The 21726-nt window shown below is 40.3% G+C and overlaps 1 protein-coding gene across 7 annotated transcripts in view; it reads right to left on the bottom strand.

Annotated features, from left to right (window-relative positions):
* The window catches only part of LOC135259150 (voltage-dependent calcium channel subunit alpha-2/delta-1-like), a 125862-nt gene extending 108841 nt beyond the window's left edge, over nt 1-17021 (bottom strand). For 3 of the 7 annotated variants that reach the window (XM_064343145.1, XM_064343146.1, XM_064343148.1), the window contains exon 1: nt 16341-17021. In XM_064343145.1, coding sequence (XP_064199215.1) covers nt 16341-16429 — 89 coding nt within the window. In that variant the 5' untranslated portion in view covers nt 16430-17021. The remainder of the gene's footprint in view (nt 1-16340) is intronic. The other 4 variants (XM_064343147.1, XM_064343149.1, XM_064343143.1 and 1 more) reach the window with 3 other exon arrangements.
* Nucleotides 17022-21726: the final 4705 nt, after the last annotated feature.

Genomic DNA, 21726 nt, shown 5'->3' with positions numbered 1-21726 from the left:
GAAAATTTTTGCATGCGATATTGTTGTTATGGAAGTGGCATGCACACACAAAACCCAGATTAAACTTTTCAGAAAATATTCACTTGAAAAATAACACACACGTGTGTGTATGTGTAACATGCAGCTAAGTATTTCATCATATATTATTCAGTCATTGTTTATTTATTCATAGGCCTGTCTGACCCTATAATTAAAGCCAGAAGTGATTATGTATGCAGGGAACTATTAGTTGAGATGGTAAGGTAGCCAGTGCACAGTAGAACACACATGTATTCTATAAAACATACACACCATCCACATGAAAACTAACACTAGGCTATTAAAAGGAAAAATGCTCATTCCATGTTAATGCAAAAGCTTATCAAATTATACTGGTATTATGCATATATAAAATCATCCTGCTGTATTAGACATAAAATAATAAATGTACAGGAAAAGTAAAACTCCATCTGCTCAGGCCATTTAAAGCATGCCAGTAGCAAAACTCTATTGCTTAGGAGAAAGAATCAAAGAATTGTGGAAATGTTTTTTTTTTTCTGACAACATAGTAAGGCAATTTTTCTTGGAAACTTAAATCCATTCTTTTCGAGCAGACGTGTCCATGATGTGCATTTAAATGTACCCAAGCCAGAGCTAAGCACTACAATGCTTCTGTGAAAGTATGTAGTACAGTATCTAGCATATTGTAAATATGGGTTGACTGCTGTGAAAACAGCAATCCAATGTTGTTCAGTATTATTTTACCACATCACTTATGTTTCAGCTGTTATGAAGCTGCTCATTGTAGTAATTACACGGAACTGAAATACGTATATGTGCCAATAGATTCAAGTTGTTCATTCAAGTTTTTTAAATTTATTTTTAGAATCAGCAGCAAGTATGGTTAGTGGATAAAGAAACTCCCTAGCTGTTTTCATGCCACAATGCCCTCACCCAAAAAAAAAATAAGAAGAAGAAATGTCACATTGCACTAGATTTATTGAGATAGCTCCTGTGCTTCTGCACACAACACTATAGATTTGGTGCTCAAACCTGCATGATATGGCATGAGCTCAAATGTACAATAAAGCATACAATTAAATTATACGGTCAGCGGGAACAGATTGCAGTTTAGAAGTGCTTTTATTGACAACAGTATTTAATCAACATTACCACAAATAAAGCTGCAGAGTACTAATCATCTTGTGCTGCTGGCTAATTCATGCTTTCCTCTCAGTGCCCAAAAGGTACAACCAGAACAGTGTGCGGCTGTCATTCAGCTTTAGGGCTACTCCTTATAGACAGCTAGCATTAAATTATACCAATAATGGGGTGGACATCGCTGAACAAGGTTTAGAAGACCTCCCTCTCACTGCAACAAAGCATATGTGGTTTGTCACCGTCATAGAAATGCCAATGACAGTAATATCACACCTTTTTCCCCCTCTGAATTCTTTTCTTCTAGATTTTCTATAATATAATATAATATGATGACATAAGAGGTACTGGGCCATGGGGATGGGGATGTCATTCTAGGCACCATAAGGCTCACTAGTTTTTATGAGATGAGCCTTTTATTTGTGGTGTAACCGTTAGTGGAAACCCAATAATTTCTAACCCAATAATTATGCATTTAAATCCCTGGTAAAACACTGTTGTTTGCGAGGCCCAGGTTGGAGAGGTAATATTAACAAGATATCAGGATGTGGGTCTTCATTTCAACTGTGGTCTGCATATGATATTTAGTGGGTATCCTGAATGTGAACTTAATTTGAATGACAGATAGCATAGGCACCCAACAGGTGGTAGGTTCCATTCAGCAAGGTACTCTCAGCCTCACAGTAATACAGGAGTAATACAGCAGCACCTGTGGTCAGTCAAGCCCCTGAGACCTGCCCGAATCAGCTGTGCAGGATGTGGAAGATGCGCAGTCATCCAGTGCAATGGCTGCACAGATAAGCGGGCAGATTGTGAAGAGCAGAGAAGCAGCGGCTGGCTGGCTGCTGGTAAACTAATGCTAGCCTGCACCCTCCTGAACTGATGATGAACATCTTATCGATGGGCTCACAAATGTGACTGGGTATTCCGTATTGTCTAAAGGGACAGATAAATTAAAGAAAGGCATTCAAAAAATGTTCTACTAAACATGAGTAATGATGGAGAAGGGACATCTTACGCTTTTGCAATATCCAATAACTTAATTGTCCCGCAAATTGTGATACCTAAAATGATTTACAGAGCCTTTCCCATTTTCCAAATATTGTTGATATGATAAATCCCTTAAATCTGCTGTAGCATGAAAAATGAGCAGGAGAATCTGATTATAACTGACTGCTTTTTAGAAGAGTTTCCTGATGACAGCAGTAAAAATAAAATTGCTTCATGTGTGCAAGGTGGGAGGTGCTAAATTTGACAGAATGAAAAAGTAGGTGGCAATCTCAGTAAGTGCTCATTAAGACTCTGTTAATAAAAGGTCCACAACCCTGCAGCTTATTTTATCGTCAGAAAATATGGTAATGCATTTTCTGATTTTGGTGGGCTGTATTTTTAACTTAATTAGAATTCTTGTTTTGACACCCAGACACACTGTTCTATGGGAAGAAATTGAGAAATTCTCCAAGGACAACAAAGCAATGAAGATGGGGTGAACCAGCAGCAAGGTATTATACATAAAGTAAGATATTATATAAGTAAAATACTTCTTTACTTTTTATTTACTTTTTTCCACAGTTGAGACAGGAGCGCTGAATTTTACAATCAGCCCACATGACAACAATTTAAATATTGTGGCTGCAGTATACATAACTGAAATTACAATTAAGCATACTGCTGTTTTTAGTTGCGGTTTTTTCATTTAGCATGAGATGTGTTTGGGTAGCAGGAAATGTGTTTGGGTCGCATGAGGACGTGATACCGAGCCTGAAAGCATGAGCCTCACACCAAAAGTGTGAGAGTTCACAATCCTGGTATAAGATGACAATCAACTATCAGTTTTATATCACCATTTTTAGCCTACCTGACTTCCCTTGTTGGTTTTACCATCAGCACCAAACAGCTAGTGAACACTTGACTAAGTTAGCTATCTAGCGCTAGTTGGAATTAGAACATTTCTTGCTCACCTGCCATGCTAACGTGCTTTACCAGGGAATGTTGCTGCTTTTTTCACACTAGAGCCGTTGTGGAAGATTTCTTACTAGGTCCAGACCCAGCAAATTGAAGGGTCATCTTATACGGTAAATTGACTTCTCCTGTTTACATGACACTGACACAGAAAATTGCCAGAACATTTAGGGGTTAAGATGTATGTCTGAGGCTAAAGTTTCTGATCGTGAATGATTTCATGAATAGTCTGGAGCCATAACAGTGTCCAAGTCTGCTTCCACTCCACTGAGATCTAGGGATCTTTCCTTCCTCCCCACTCTCACCATTGACCTGAATCGTGTGGGAAGCATAGGCCTCTGAAAACAGCTCTGCTGATCTGTATGCATCAGGAGAAGGAAGCCTTAGTTGAACATATGCTCAGTGCTCACGCATTGCAATGCTTTCAAAATCCAGCCTGGAGCCCCTCAAACTGTCAATACAGACAGGGTGAACCCAGGGTAGAAAAGCAGCACAATGCGTGTAATGTGTGGTGACATGCATGTTGAAATCATGTGAGGTGACTTGAGTAGTTTCACTGATGGACAATGAATCAAATGAAGGGGAAGACTGTGGAAGTCCTGTGGAAGCACTGAAACGTTTTCAATGATGGGGATGTCCTAGATCCTAAACTGACGGCATTTCATTTTTGCACAGGATAAGGTCTCTATAAATTAAATGAGAAAAAAAATGACCTGCCTCACAAACGTCAAGAGGTTAGCAATGATCTTAAATTGCCCCCACAGAGTCATTGCCTTCCTGCCAGAGAGCTAAGACATCGACCCTTGTGGTGCAGGAGTGGTGGCTGTATGCTTAATGGCTATGCCAGGGTGTGTGAAAAATGTGAGATCCATCTTCCCAATGTCATGAAATCTGTCTACTCTGCTATATAAACAAGCAGAGCCTAGTAGCGAATGGCTGTAATTAGGCCTGCAGGGGGAGGGGACGCACTGTAAAACCTGTCCCACAATGTGCTTCCATTTTGGAATCCACCTAATTAGGCTTTGAACACTTCCAGCATGCTCAAACCAGTGTTGCCCCATCATTATAAACATGGAGCCCACTAAATTTTAAAACAACGAGAATATGAACAGTAAAAACACTTTTTCCCATCATGCGCTGGAATTATAAGATATACAGGGAGCTCATAAAACTGCATCCTCACTTGACAATGTCAATGGTGCCAGCATGACGGAGGTAACAGCATGCCTGCTTTCATCTGCATTTGGCTGAACAAAATGAGTACTTATATATAAGCGACAACAGCGTCTGAAGGCTTCCCTTTGAAGAAAAGGTCCAGGAAACTGGATTCAAATTGCTTTTATATTCTCTAGAAGTGACAAATGATTGTATTCTTTACATTTATTTTGTTTTTAACCCAATTATAACCATTAAATTGTGATAAATACGATTGGATTACTGTGACCTGTTCAGCAGATAAGGACAGGGTGGGGATGTAATTTGTGCTCATTAATATTCATATCTGTAAGACACCTCATACAGTGCCATGAAAAAGTATTTCCCATTTCTTTATTTCTTCTATTATTGCATACTTGTCACACTGAATGTGTTTCAGATCTTTAGACAAAATGTAAAATTAGACAAAGCAAACGCAGGTAAACCCAAAACACATGAAATTATTACTTCATTTATTTCATTAAATAAGTTAACAAACGCCCATATTGCCCATGTGAAAAAAAATAATTCCCCCCTCAAACTTAATAAACAGTTGCACTACCTTTAAGAGTGAACTACAACCATACGCTCCCATAATTAGATATCAGGTTTTCACATCGCTGTTCAGGAATTTTAGCCCACTCTTCATTGCAGAACGGCTTAAATTCAGACAAATTGATAGTTTTTCGAGCATGAACTGCTCATTTCAGGTCTTGCCACAGCATCTCTGTTGGGTTCAAGTCAGGACATTGACTAGGCCACTCCAGAACTTTAATTTTGATTTGTTTCATCCATTCAGATGTGGACTTGCTTTTGTGTTTTGGTTCATTGTCTAGCTCCACAACCCAATTACACTTCAGATTCAGCTCACAGACAGAAGACAGGACATTCTTCTTAAGAATTTTCTGGTACAGAGCAGAATTCATAGTTCCTTCAATAATGGAAAACTATCCTGGTCCCAAGGCAGAAAAGTATCCCCACACCATCACACAACCACCGCCATGTTTGCAGGTTGGCAGGAATTCCACCAGATTTAACACTTTTTTTTGCATCCATGTTGACAAATAACAATCAATCGTGAATGAAAAGCATGTTCATAACTTGTGATTAGCATAAGTCGACGCCCCTAAAATACCATATAAGGAGCTTGGAATTCCATTGCGGGCAAGTTAAAGCGATGGCTGAGAAAATATAAAAGAAAAAAACTTCTCTGAAATGGAAATTGAAGTGCTGTTAATGGAAGTACAAGCCAAAAAACATATTTTATTCCGTAGTGTAAGCAGTGGAATGTCAGGGCCAAGGAAGCCGGGCAAGATAGGTGCTGTTGTAAACTGTCTCAAGTTCCGCGTACTACGCGACAGGAAAAAGAAAATGGTTTGACATGAAACTGGAAGCAAAGAAGAAAATCCTAGCCCACAAAGGAAGCACATCAGACACAGGGGGAGTTCAGAGTTTGGCCCAGCTGACTACACTGGATGAATGCTTTGGCCAAATTATAGGAGAGACGTCGCTGTCTGGATTTACTCCGGAAGGGTGACGGCAACATGTTTTCCCTGTCCGGTTCCAGTCACCCAGGAAGCCGAGGATCGAAAAGCACCTGAACATGTGCAGGAATTTGAACTGGAAACGGTGCTAGGATCTTTGGAGTTCTGGCACCAGTGCGCTGCACAGACTCAGACGAAGGTGACTCATGGGCCATTTGTCATCCCCAGAAAAACAAATCGGCCCGGTCTTTGAAGATGCACTCACCCCGAAGTAAGCCATGTCCCAAATCTTCTAATAAAGTGAGGTCAGCCATAGCAATCAAGGCCTCAGCTATGACTTCTGTACCCTATTTATAGCATTTATCATTTATGTGTTTTATGGAATTTATACTCAATTGAAATCAAATTACATTAATCAGGATTAGGCACATGAAGCATTACCCCAGCCAATGGGGAAAGCAAACCAGTCTCGGACAAGGCAATCCCTTTTGAGAGATTTTAAAATATTTATTGGTCACTTGTGAATGCAAAAAAGTACAACGCATCAGCAAAAAATTAATAATAGACATAAATGGCATCAGTGGGAAATGGGAGCACAGAAAAGCACATTGAAAATGTATCCTGCTTTTCCCTTTCCCTGACACCATGCACCGGACAGCCAGTCTTTGCTGGAGGGGAGAGAACAGAGCCAGACCAAAGAATGCCTCATGAACCAAGATAATTCACTGTCACTGCGCAGCTTCAGCTCCAGAAAATCTTACAGTAGAAAATGTACACTGGTTATTCAGGGTTGTATATGAGGGCTCTACGGTATTTCTGCATTTCTGTGCTGAGCTCATACAATATCCAGATTACAGAACATACAGTTGATTCTACCAAGACACAAGTGTTTCAGATATTCAGGCTGGATCACAGTGTGGCTTTATAATAAAGCCCCTACAGTTTGAGAATTCTATAGTGAAATACTGTAATCTCTGATTCAACTGCAGCGGTACAGTAGCCAGTGAATAAACCTTATTAGCATGCCAAATTTGTCAATGACTTAAGGACTTAATCCAGTTTGCAGCCAACATTTTCCAGCTCATTCAAGCAGCAGTCTTCTATGTATTCTTAAATAAGGCTTTTAATCCTTTAAAGGACACCAGAAGCTTATTAGCTAGGTGAGGGTTGGGGATTGAACTCACAGAAGCTTGCTATGGTTCACATTGCTGTTGCCAATTCTCCTAGGTTGCCTGAAGGGACAGTTTATAGAGAGTGAGATCACACACGCAGCGGTTACATAATTATTCTGAAACAGTTTAAAATGAAAAATTGAATATTTATGACTTTAAAGAGCATGGTGGAAAACATTAATCTGCTATATAAAAATAGGTTTTTTTTGTTTATGCCTCCTGAAACCCCCGGCCCAATATCTAAACATACATGCTGCTTCAGAACATCATGAAAGGTACTGTTGATGCACCTGTCAACTGCAATCTCACAATCTCTTTGTCATCCAGCATTTGTGACACAGCAGGGCCACTGTGTGTAAACAAAAGCCATTTGGCCAATCCTTCTCCCTTCCTGTTGCGGGAAAAAAAAAATAACTTCCCGAAATGGAGCCAGCTATCGTTCACACTTGTGGGAGTCTTGAAAGCACAGCATTAAAGATTCAAAGGACAGAGGAAGGTGAATGGCACCATTGCAGTGGGCATGGCGAGAATGAGCGTGAGATGAGTGAAAAGGTCAGTAAGGCTGTAGCAGCCCATCACCGAGCTTGCGCCGGAGAGCAGCAGAGTTTTTACCGGTGATGCATTCATCCCATTAAATGATCCGCTTTCAGCGAGGCACTCTGACCAAAAAAAAAAACAGCGTGCTATAAAGTGGAACAAGAAAACATGGACAAACACAGTGTATGAGCGAAATGCATGAGCTTACCGGCAATGACGTTAAAACTTTCCCAGCGTATGCCAGAGAGTACGCGCACTGCCAAAATACATTTGGTATTAAAATAAGGACTGTGCTTGACCTGACTGGGATTTATGTCAAGAGAAAATGCTTTGCTTTAGCCTCAGATAAATATAATTGCAATGACTGCACTAAAACACTCATTAACAGCTAGCAGCCACATCTGTAAATTAAAAGATAGTTGTGTCTTATAGTGAGGTTATGCAGTAGAAAATAAAAGCACACATCAACCGGTTCTTGTAGCTTTCTCTCATTTCATTACAATATAATATTATGTAACTATAAATTATGAATACCTAAATCAATAAACAAACAAATAAATACACAAGTACAATTTGCCACTGAATTTATAATTCATGAATATAATGCCAAATAATGCATTTAGGTCAAACACACAAGGCAAAAGTTATAAGTACATATTATATAAGTATATTATGAAAAGTATAAAGTTATACTTATTTCTCCAGCATACTGACTACAAGACTGAGATACATTATCTCGTCTAAAAAGACTGTAATGCCTGCATAACCCAACAAACTACTGTACAAAGCAAGACTGATCAACTGTAGGTCTAGGTTGACAACTTAAGATTTATATTAAAGATTTAAAGATGTCAAATGTGACATATATCAGAAAATAGCATTTAAGGAAATTGAGTTAAGCAGGGAGATCTGCCTGCCTCACCCCTTTATGGCCAATCCCCTCTATTTTATTTTCAAATATATGGGCTCTGTCCAGTACAGCCTCGCAGACATGATTAGGCAGATATCATTGGTTAAATGCAATGGGATGCAGCTGCAGCTCTGTCTTAACGATGTCACCTGGGGAAGGCCAGGAATGCGTAGCTACAGTGCATGTACAGTGGAGATTGTGATAAGGAGTCCATCAGAAATAAAGGGAGAGGACCAATCACTAACCTACAATCTAGGCAGGAACCTGGACAGGGAAAGGGTAGATTGAAAAAAAGTTGAGTCACCATTAAACATCACAATTACACGTACATTGTGATTTCTGTTCCTTGACTACCCCAGGCCCCCTCCCCCCTTGTATTAGTCTTGTATAATCAGCGCAATTACATTTTTCTTGTTTTATCATGACAATCTTTCATCTTTTACAGATTACATAAGTACTACTTCTCACCGGAAAGGTGGTCCTTCTGCTAAAGGAAGGGCTTCAGGCTAGGGCTAATTATGAAGAGCACTGTACGGCTGCAGTAAAATAGTCTGAATTCAGTACCAGGCTGTGTGGCCGATTCACACACTAGACAGTGCTTTAATAGAATGAGCCACCCAGGAGCTCTGTCTGCTCTGCTTTTAATATACACTAGAACAGTGTGATGCAGAGATGAGTGAGCAAAACACAGCATCCTTAAAAAAACAAATGATTAAAAATACATTCTATACATTCATAAAATAAATTCTAAGCCCATTTGTCTGTGCATTATTACAAGTGCACTTAAAATAGGGGGTTTCTTATCATCCACCTAGCAAAACGGTAGGGCGACAGTGAATTCATTCGAACCAGCTCATGTGCAAGCCACCCAGAAATATTTTACACTAAACCTAAAATAAATCCCAAGATGATTTTCTCTTTTTCCCCCAAATTAACTATTGCTTGCTTGCTTTCCTGCTTAGTTGCCTTTCCCAAACATTTCCTTGTATTACAGAGGTGTGATGGTCCAGGTAGGAAACTAAGGCAATGAAGAGGGACAAAGAAGTTTGACATTCTTTGTTTCATAGCCTAGTATGCTATAGTACTTTCTACTTCACAACTGACGATCTTCAAGGTTTTTGAACCTGAGAGCACCTTTTCAGACTAATTATAACTTGTGAGCATTTGTCACTCCCATCTTAGCATACATAAGCTGACAGCAAGAATTAAAGCTGCATTTTGGCCTACAGACATGTTTGCCACCTTCGGTGTAGTCTCCCTGTTCACCCCAGCCCTCCTGACCCCTTTTCCTCAGTGGAGGGTACAGTGTCATCACTTGTGAGGTGGCAATTATATGACCTGACAATTCTAACATCTCCCAGAGTATCATTCCTTCACAGCATCACATCAAATTAACTCTCTGCAAAGTAATCACTTCGGCCATGCGAGGTAAGGTTTATGGTGCCTCGCATTCCCCTGTCTTAACTTCTCCCGCAATGCAACAAATGGCGAGAAGAGATTTGAGATCCAAATACACCAAGGAATATTTCTAGGAATCATATCTGAAGAATTTAGGAGAAATCATGTTTAGAAAACAGATCCCGTTTCCTGACTTGCTCAGGTTTCAGGGACCTTGCTGTTAAATCTAAACAGCTGTACCGCGAGTACTGAAACAACTGATTTTTTAATAGAAGCCAACCTATGTCAAGGATGTGAGGAAACAATGGAAATGGAAATTGCGCATCAATTTGTAATGACAAACGGCATAAACAATACCCTTAAACAATAAATAACGCCGCCATTGGCTGAAATCCGAGTGATTCAGCTTGTTCCTATCATGTTTCACGCGTGCTGCTCCCAATGGCTTATACATGCAAGGCATCTCCTCTGGCATTCCAGCCTGTCTCCACTGATCTCCTTCCCTGTGTCCCACTAAAATACAACCCTAATCCAATCCCATGCTATGGTACGCACCACTCCCGTGCCAATAAATATAAATAAATAATACACCAATCCACCAGACAGACACATATCAGAGTCATCTCCTTGCCTGAACCAGCCTCAAATCGTGGTCTGGTCATGGCTGAACAAATAGTGACCTGAAATTATATTATATGCTGTGCTTTATAAAGACCGGTGATTTTCAATGAGAAAGACTGAGATGAATGACCAATTATTTAAACTCTCTCTTGGTTCTTAAGTGTCCATGTATTTAAGCAGCCATTTTCTGATGTATGATATTCTCAGGGCTGTAGAGCTATGTAAAAGAATACTAGCATACAGACCTCAAGTACTATGTTATTAAGAATATTATCTGAAAAGGAAAATGGGCGGTATACAGTTTTAGCAAAAATATTTTAAAACGTGTAGTGGAACAACATTGCACCTGCATTTTAATGCTCTACACAGTTGCAGTATGGCAATGGAAGTATTTATCATCTAACCTTATAAAATTTATATTCTATTGATAGAAATGTAAACAATCCTCCTAATGAATGGATAAGCAATGACTATTACAAACCTTCCATGGCATGTTTTCTATTCAAAGTCAATTCAACATTACAATCAGTAACTGAATCTTATACTCCACCAAGGCCTGCGCATCTTCCCTGAGAAAATGAATCTCCGGGTTGAGGCTCAAAACGAAGACATCATGGAAAAAGTGAGTTATGTGCAGATGTTATTCCTGCAGTGGGCAGGAAAGTGTCCATGCTTATATTAGAAATACCGTGGGAGTCGTGGGATTCAAACAGCATTTTGGGTTTGAAAAGAGGCAGAACCACAGGGGGCAAATGCAGGCTCATATTTCCGGTCTAAAATTAAAACTTGAGATTGTTAAACGTGCATGACTGTAGTACAATATTTCATACTTTTTTCTCTTGCATATGTATATAAACTCTAGGACACCCTGAGAAAGAAGTTCATTGGATGTGTGATACTAAAAATAGCCAAAATTACGTAAGCAACTTTAATAAAAGATTGGCTTTATTTTCCTCACTTTTCGCATATCCGGTGTGTAGGAAGTACATAAATAGTATATCTGCACATGTTTTTCTAATCACATTAATTCCACACTTAAAACAGGCAGGGGCGGTGGGAGCACAACAGACACTAGTAACTGCGTCAGACTGCAACAGGAAAATGACAGATGGTGCCAGCTGTAGATTAACAGAACACCACTCGCATTGTATGTACCTGAGTATAAGAACATTGCTAAGCTCAAGGTTTCTTTTTTTAAAAAGGGACATCGGTTGGCAGAGCTGTGAACATGGCTACAAGAACAAGTCCCTGAAAACCAATCGATAGGATCCATATTTCATTTGGTAAGAGCAGGATCTAGCCGGCGAGGGGGCCTGAACTGAGAAAAAGGGCAGAAATTGGGGTAGAAGTTGGGGTCTGGAAGAAAACACACACACATACAAACACACAAGCACACACATCCAATTCCAAGCTGCCATTGCCTTAGAAGATCAGAGCCTTCTAACAAGTTACATTATGACTGGATATACAAAGAAGAAATAAATATTAGGGGGGGGGGGGGAGGGGGGCTGGGGGGGCTAGAATTTCTGTGTGTGTTGAAGCGGTTGCTGAGATACCACCGACAGGACAGGAAGTCTGAGCCAAAACTCCCCCCTACTGCCATGACGTGTGCATGCTGACTATATATAGATCCTTCCTTACACCTGTCATGAGAGAGAGAGAGCGTACCACAGAGCGGTAACACATGCCCTCAGTGCCAAGTCTCAGCACCCAGATGGGACTGACAGAAATATCCCTCAGCTGCTTAAACCGAGGAAAAGAAAGTATTATTAACCTAAAACATCCATGCAGAGACTCATTCCGAACCCCTCTGCTCAGCCATGCATTTTGGATAATGAGCCTACCTGATGCTAGTGCACAGTAAAAAAACTGTGGAGCTGTCAGAAATTAATGGGTGTAATTAAAATCCAAATGAATCCCAAGGATGGTAGTATTAAATGTTGGGACAGGAGCAGTGAGCGGTAGAGCAGATGTGTGTGCAGGCTCGGGCCGGCTCTACGGGGCTCGTTGCAACAACCTGTGGAGGACGCGCAGGGTTAAAGGACTGATGGCGGCTGTCGTTCAAAGGATGCGCCCTGCCCTGATGTACCTGCCCCCTCCCCCCCCTCCGCCCCATTCTTTCAACACAGCTCCTGCCTCCGCTTCCTTCTAAATGCCTCCTTCAAACCTCCGTTCCACTCCATAAGCATGGCTGTCAGCTCTCACAGCAGAGCTGACCAGATCCGTGCTTCTGAGTGGGTACGGCTATGAGCTCACAGCCGCAACAGTTGAGCGTGAACAGAAGGGGCTGCTTCCGCAATGCAACATCGGGTTAATTTATTTAGCGATTAGTTATCTGCGCTACTTAGTGCTTATTGTATGAAACAGAGCACACAGTTGGAACATGCAACAGTCTATAAGTAACTTTCACGAAAGGACTTTGATCAACTTCTGACACACTTGCTGTAGCAGTACCATCCAAATGCATATCTGCTACTTTGGAGCCTCAGTGTTAAATGTGTGGGTGGAGCTTACCAGCAACAGCACAATTAAGGCATAAGATTTACTGAAAGCAATGTATATATATATTATATATATATATATATATATATATATATATATATATATATATATATGGTGTGCATTACATTCCATAGATACAAATACTAAGTAAAGTGGACATAGATGGCACATTTCCAAAGCATTATGGTAGGTGTTAACACCGATGATGAATGTAGCACTTTAAACATGTACATGTGCAGACACACACGTGCACATATGTTCTCACGCACATAAACAAGCACACAAGCTCTCACGCTCTCTTCAATGGGAACTATGCAGCACTTCCTGTGGCTTCAAGCAGACACTGAGCCATATGTTCACATGAAGGCTGTTTGAGCCTCCTCTATATTCAGTTGTCTCAGAATGAGCAAGAACCTCTGCGCTGTATGTCCAGAAGATAAGACAGCGTCAGTGACTCAAGGGCTGTTTCACAATTTTAGCTGCTGTTCCTCAGGCTATGGTCAGTGCGGGCAGTGTTTTGTGCGTAGCTAAATTTATGCTCATCTGCACCACCACACTGGAGGGAGCTTTTCGCTCTTGGTCTCACACAGTACTTTAGAATCCCTGATCAACATGACAGGTTCCACTGCATCGTGGCCGGCGGATCAGGGAGGCTAATAGGCACAAAAGGGAAGAGACGCCGAACGGCCGCAAACACGCAGACAGTTTTTGTCTGTTCCGTCTGCGAAGGCACTCGGGGCAGAATCTGTGACACAAGCTTTTCAGATTCCCTGATGTTAATCACCGGCCCCCAGCCACGGAGCATGCTAAACGCAAGCTCGGCCCCCGGCCCTCGCTCGCACACACTCTCCCTCCGCTGCTGCCTCCCATGAGGAACTGCTCCTTGTAGAGGTGTGTGTGTGTGTGTGTGTGAGGGAGGGGGGGCAACTGAATATTTTTTCTAATATGTACATGTTTTTAAATAACCCACAGGAAATCCAGAGACACAGCTCCTAGTAGATGTTAGGGGAAGGTGCATCACCGTCTCAGCGTGAGTTTGTAGTCACGCATCCAAACAGCGGGATCTGTCCACAGTTTACGTGAAATATTGCGCAACCGGGAAGGCAGTTTTGTATACTTCCACCATAAAGGCCTACTCACAATGAAGAGGGCATTGGCTCTGTAAGTGCGGGGACTGTGATGTTTACTGGCCTTTCATTATTGCGAAGTGTTATTTCAGTCTCGGGAAATGGGCTTGTTTCTGTCAGCCCCCCCCCCCCCCCACGTTTGGTTCTCTTTAACACCGCACTGGAGCAGCGGTACGTCTCTGAATCAGCATCTCCTAATTAAAGAATGCAGTGTGGTGGTGAAGGACTGCCATCCAGGCTTTCACATAATCAGGCAAAACTGGAGCAACACAGCCCTGTTTTTCTCCATTACCAAGTAGAAGATAAAAGTATTCCTCGATGATTAACAACCACTTTCTTCAGCACTCCCAGTTGTGGCTGCCATATGTCCAATTCATTGATTTGTCATTAGGTTTCCATAAAAAGACATAGACTTCCTCTTTCACACAGGGAACCCACAACATTGCTGGGTCCAATTATCAGGTAGTGTGTCCTACCAACACAACACAGTTGAGGAGCGATTGTTTTATGATAGCTTTAGCCACATCCTTATCCAATATAGCTCAGTTAGGCCCATATGATCCCTAATAGCCAATGTTAGTTAAACAATGGAAGCATGGTTTATCAGCTAAAATCAATAGGCTACTTACATGCAGAGTTGTTTTCAGTTAAATTCAGTGAACATAATTCTGTTAGTTGAATTAAATAATTAGCTTTATTTGCCATTGAGATGGCACTGGGCAGCTTGCTACATCGGGTAAAAAAGAAACTTAAATTTAGAAGAGTCTGAGACAGATGTTTAGGCCTATACCAGGGAGAAGCATTGTATAGCAGACAAGTAATTCTGTAATGGCATTCTAACAACATGCAAGGACAACACTGTATATTCAATTTCGGGAAAAAAATGTTCAAAATTACCCTAAAAAATGCAAATACAAAATCACACAACGCAGCTCCAATATCCTCTATGTGCAATGTCACATATTTGTGCAATAATTGGTGAGAGGGCAGATTCAGTAGTTGAGTGTTTATTAAAGAAATTGTGCCAGAAACAAAAGGTTTTACAAAGTTGTGTTCACCCTAGAGTCGTGGTGGAAGATTTCTTTAAACAACCAGGCAATGCAGAGGAACACCTTACAGGGAAAATCGACTCCAGCTCTGTCCACACATGACACCGACATGGAAAATTGCTGGAACATTTGCGAGTTAAGAAACATGTGTGCAAGGGGCTTTGGACTAATCTAGAGTAATAAATCACTCTGAATGACTTCATTGTTCACTCCTGGCGGGCATAATGCTATAACAAAATCACCACTAATGAGAGTAATATCAACCACAGTAAGCTGATGGTCTGATATTTTGTCTGTAAGGCAAATGGATAGACAGACTTACAAACAAAGAGAGGATGCGCACACAACACTGAAACGTGATATGGACATTTTTGACTCAATAGTCAGCCACAGTGCCAAAATTCATTCATGTAAAAATGTCTTGGTTTACCCAAGGGATAATCTGTAAATGACTGTTCATGCTGTATCAATCTTTTTGTAACGAAAATATTTAATAGCTATATTTCCTCAATACCCATTTAATTTCATTAGAGCCAGTCAAAAGATGTCAATGTGAAAAAGTCTATTATGACACTGTTTGAGCAACAAATAAATAATAACAGCAGACATCAATAACAAAAGGATAATGTTTTCAAGCAACCGCTCTTACATAAACCCACAGCCAATTCACACATGGGGCAAAATACAACTCTACCGCTATCGTTTTCCGGAACTGAAAAGGGAAAGGCATTGTAATTTATGTTCATCGACCTGAAGAATATTATGAACCAACTAAAATAATAGAAGTTGGCGGCGGTCGGCTGGATTTATGCCCAAATACAGTAGCTAGCCTATAACCTGTAGCCTTGGGAAACCCCCACGATTAACAAAACGGTGAGAGGCAAAGTTGACTGCATATATATTTAATTCTGTCAAGCATCAAGACTAATTGGGGCCGAGGCTCGCCGTTATTTTAAAAATATGTTTTACAAATATTTTTGAACAAGCGATGTAACACGCGATTTGGTGTGCACGCTCATTATTTCGCTACATCAAACCAGCATTATTACTTGATTTTATTTAAAAATGTGATTAGAGTGCGTTTCATTATCTTGTTTACCTAAACTGTAGCCTACCAACGTGATTACTGCCCATTTAATTTGCAGTTCCATGTTGTTCTCACACCACGGGCAGAGAAACCGCGGACCAGCAGCTGGTAGTCTACAACCAGCCTGCCTACTGAAGGATTAAACCTCGCTGCTACTTACATGACTTGATTCGGAAACTGCTCTGAAGAAAAGCTGTTCAGCGATGAAAGGAGTAAAACCAAGCTGACGGATATCCTGTAAGTATCCATGGTTCGCCGGAATTCCCAGTACACAAAATTTAAACCCGGTCCAGGCAGCGACTGACGCGAGAGATACAGTGAAACAAAGTCAACAGCGACTTGTACAGTGACTTTTTCACCAAGATAAAAGCTAGCTAGCTAATCTGATCAGACGCCATCGGGGCTACTTTGAAACATATCTCAGATGGTATATTTCTGCTGGAGCTTTCCTTTGTTTGGTTTCCCAAGTGTTTCAATTCGCCGACTAATTTTCAAGGATGCCGACAGCATGTGTTTATTATGATAGAGAGGGTGGTGTCCTTATCTCCAGTCTGCGATGAGAAGAGCTTGTCAGATCCCCCACACTACTTCAGTCTGTAATAGTCCCCCACCCCCTCCGGTCGACGATGATCATGCAATGCCTTCCATACATGGAAGAGAGACTCACCAACTCGGCAACGGGCTGGTCCAGTCCAACGTAGCCTTTTTATCAGATTCAGCACCAAGCCACCTGATATAAACCCGTTGCAAACTTGGAAGCTTAAAGGTACAAACGGTCTTTTCTCCACCTTAAAGGCAGGAGTCTATATAAATACAGTATTAAAGTTCTCACGGGAGGCTAATGAGACTATTAGAAAAACAACAAAAAATAAATAAATAAATTGTGGGGTAGGTGACAGATGTTGTGATCCATTGCAACTTCCGTATAAGAAAAGGTAATACAGAATTGCGTAGGGCCGTCTTGTAGCTTCTCTAATGCAGACATTGCAGATGGATCGTTGTTACTTTGCTTAAAATATAAACAAAATTTCGAATCAAATTTTGAGCAACTTGAAGTTAGTTGCCTGTAAAATAAGCTGCAATCTTTGTGTTCACGTCTAATATTTTATTTGAGCAATATTACATTCAAAAACTGGTTAATCAAGTAATGAAGTCCTAAACTTACAGGAGTATAATTACTCGCGTGGAATGTATAGCATCTACCTCCATGAGAATAATTGCTTTGACTGGATGAAAACAGAACAGAAGTCAATAAACTTGTTCAGTGCAACCATGGTTATACCAAATATTAACAAAGATCAAGGGATCAATTTTGAAACACCACACATCAGCATGTAAGAAGGAATTGGTACCGACATCAGGGGTGCCACCAGGGATTCAAATACAAAAAATATTCCATACCTTTAATCTCATTACGGTAATGCATGTTGTCATTCACTGTCAGTTGTCACTGTCATGTAGTGTAAGGCTTGTATAGAGTCATTAATGACTGTGCCTGTAATAATAAAACAAACATACATTTTAAAAGCAAAAAAAAAAAGAATGTGTGCTGTATTTGTGAGGCCTCTGTAAAATTGTTACATGGGGAGGCTGGAGAATACAGTGTTCACAGATTGAATACTTACAGTAACTGCAGATAAGTCAGTCACTTAAAGTTCCAGCCAAGATGGATATATTAATAGATTCCTTTTCCTGGAAACTGCAGAGAAGCCATCCATGTTCTGAAGTGTGGTTTAAAAATTAATAGACAAATTATATTTTCCTAGCATAACCAGCAGATATTAAGGAATTCATATTACCTTTAAGATTGACTGTGGTGGGGAGGTGCCCTTTCACTGCCATCTGTTACATACTGTATATGAGGGATGCACTGTCAATACAAACACTGTGTGTGCTCTGTGCTTAGCAAATATCAGATGTCACTCTCAGTCATATTGACATGGCTCATTGGGGATCTCTGCTTGTGGAATACGTTGGCGCACAGGCAGAAGCTGATGTTGTGCATATGCAGTGCCTTCCCACTGGAGAAAAGCAATTAAAACTATCACTGGGCCCAAAATGGCCATAAAAACCGCAAAAATGTACACAAGTTATTAAGCCTTCTCTGTGCTTCCTTTGGCTTGTGTTTGCTTAGTGCTCACCTTTCAAAACAGTAGTTGTTCCAAATGAATTCATACTCCTTGTATTTACTTTGAAAAGGATTTTATTATGCTGCAGATGTTCTGTGGGTGTCCCATTGTCTCTCGGTACGGTATATTTGGCTGCCAGGACATTTTGTGCCAAATTAAAAACCCTGTACTGTTTATCCCAGTTTATCCCACTTCAGGCTATGATGATGCTCTTTAAAGCCACTAATTAACGCTGTTAAGGTTTTATTTATTCTTTATTATATAAATGTATTTGGAGACAAGGTAAAGGCAATCACAGGGCAAAGTTATGCTACGGATTGAGCTATTTTGTTTTTTTTTAATTTATTTTGAAGGTTTTTCCATTCAGTGGATGTTGAGGGTTTTTTTTTGCTGAGATAAAGACCTGCAGAATATGTAGTATTTATAAAGCAGTAACACAAAAACATGGACTTTCACTCGAACATTCTCTGGAGGGTTCCACCATGACTAGGAGCAGGTTCTGATTTATGTAGCTGCTGCATTTTATTTATTTATATTTGCTGTAGCCTTCATCTAACATGTTGGTCTTGTGTTAGAGAATTGCTGTGCTGTTGTGCAATGTATATGTGCACTTTGTATATGTGCAATGTGCGTTTTACAATTTTACACACTGTAACTGTTTTGTGTGTCTCTCCTTGATTATATTTTGCCTATTTTTTCCAGTGCAGGCCTTAATAGTGGGTATTTGTGTCTATTTGTTTTGTTCTGAATGCACCACAGTGTAATCATTTTATGTAATTTACATTAAGTCTGCATTGTTATTAATGTAATGAATGATCAAGACCTGCAGAAATAAAATGATTTACAATCAGGTCCTGTTCAACAGAGGTGTAGTATACAGCAGGCTGTTTAATCAGGTTTAGTTTCAATAGAGCAGAGACTATTAGGAACAGCTCAAATGGAATATTTCTGGATAGGTTTTATTTCTATACATATTTCATAAGGTCATCCTAGACATTTTTATGGACAGAAACAGAATCAGCTTTTGTATGGCTATTAGCAACTAGTAATTTTGTGCAAATAAAATGTGTTAAGAGGGTTGTTGAGAATCATATTGCACAACATACTTGTTCAGTATTTTTAGTGGCCATTATTGTACCTTTGCAATTTGGCTGTCAGCCATCACATTTGGTGGTCACTGCACATATCTAGAATCTCGAATGTATCTCAGCTGCAAATAAAATAGAACCCTTTATACTCACTTGAACACTTTAAACAGCAGCACCTGTACATTACATTTGCTAGTTTATACATTGGCTGAGGTCCAGAGATGGCAGTTTTACTGTGCATTGAGTGGACCTGTGGAGATTCACTGAAATATAAAAAAAAGTTTTTAAAGCATCTGCCTAAGTGCTACAGTGCTACACACTTTCTCATATTTCGAGAGTCCAGACATCTGCATCTGTGCTGATGGAACTGCAAATTACTGTGATTTCCTGTCTGTTTGTAGCCCCCACAGGAAGGCATGTGACCCTCAGAATTGCTTAATCACTGCAGTTTGATTAGTATCACAGTAGGGTAATATAATTTTCAAGTGCATGAAGTGCAAACTGTGCTCTATCTGAAACACAAGGAGGCAGACCTCACAGTGTTAACTCACTCCAGCTCTCTCTGGCCTCATGCACTTTTCTCAGTCCCAATCCAATCTGCATACTCACAGAAATCCCACCCTTCTCTGGCTCCCCATTGGTGACATGTTAACAGACACGTTTTTATCAAATGCATGGAATAAACTGGACAGTTACCACCTTGTCTGCTTTGTGAAATGTGGAGCAGGTAGGGATGGAAATGCATCTTCTTTGTCTACGAGAGGGTTTCAGTGGAGATTGGTCATGGAGGCCTCAAAAATAATTTGACTGATCCAGATCAAAAATGAATTTACAGACCAAGGAGGCATCTGGACCCTTTGCTTAGCAGTCACATTTATCCATCCTGTCTTCTCCATGAAATGAGGCCAGTAGGTTGTTATGTTGGCAGGATTTTCAAACTGAATCAGATACCTGGAGCCTCTCCTTGTAGTATCAGGCAACCCCAGTGCGTAAGGTGTGGAGCAGTAGCATTGTCTGTCAGGCAGTTTTGCAGTGTGGCTTTGAATGCATCCTTTATCCATGGATTTTTTTAAATTATTTTTTTATTTTTATTTTTTAGCAGGGAAATGTGATGTGACTCCAGAGTGATGCTTTGACATTCAATTTAAATTGCGCTGAAATGACTGCACAAATTTCCAACTCGGGACAACTATGAACATCTCACAGGACATGCATGTCATAGCCTTACCATGAATGATAACATTGTGGCAGTGTGAGGAATTCATGTTGAAAATGTAAGATCCCGTGGAGAGATCCGACAGTCCATGGCCGATGGTGGACTTTTTGCCTTTGGCAAAGCCAGAGTAAAACAAAGAGAGTGACGATTCCCCTGCTGCCCCAACTCATCTTCCTGCTGCAGACAGCAAGGAAAGGCGAGAGCACAGGATGGCAGGCTGGGGGTCAGACCCAGAAAAAAGAGCCACATGGACGCCAGGAATCCCAGGAGAACCAGGCCACACCGGGCTAGTGTCCAGGAGCACAGGAGCAGCGGTCCAACTATTTGAAAAGGCCCAGTACATTCATAAAACAGTAAAATCAATGAACAAACTATAAAATAATAAAATGAATACATAAAAAACAATAACATTTAAAGTAGGTGCTTAGGAGAAAGTATACTTCTGAGTGTCACTGGACACAAATATTCTTTCAGCTTTGGGTAGGGAGTCCGTAATCCGTAAGTCCCCCCTCCCCCTCCCCCCAACCCCCCACCCCCTCTCCTCACCTATGGATGGTGGTCTGGCCAAGGGGTGCCTTTGAGCCTGGGTGGGGGTCCCAAGATCAAAACCAGTTTGAAATCCCTGATCTTTAATAATGACATTCTGGAAGGATTAATTTCACAAACATTATAAAAAATGTATATAATAATCAACTTAAACAGGTAAATAGCACTATTTAATATGACATTCATTTTAATCATAGCAACACACAATAATGTAATGGTTTGTAAATAATCTTCAGAATATCTGCATTTATTAAGTCATTTTCAATGAGGAACCTACATAAATTCAATGAACAGATCTTAATGTTGTCAATATTCCGTATGTGCAAACTGTGGAAATGGGCAATTGCTGCAAAAAAGTGTGGTGTAAAGAAAAATAATGCTGCCAGAAAAATAAATTTAGAGAAAAATAGCTGTACTTTTTTTTACTGGTCTAGATTATTCATTATATCTAATTAATTTCTTCATTGCTAGTCAAGGACAGTGAAGACAATGTAAACAAAACATTTGAAAACTGGTTTTATTTTAACATTTTATTGCCCAATTTTCTTCAGCAGGAAATTTCTGAAT

The sequence above is a fragment of the Anguilla rostrata genome, chromosome 7 (assembly GCF_018555375.3).
Source record: "Anguilla rostrata isolate EN2019 chromosome 7, ASM1855537v3, whole genome shotgun sequence".
Classification (NCBI taxonomy): Eukaryota; Metazoa; Chordata; class Actinopteri; order Anguilliformes; family Anguillidae; genus Anguilla; species Anguilla rostrata.
This window is presented reverse-complemented; position numbering and strand designations above follow the sequence as displayed.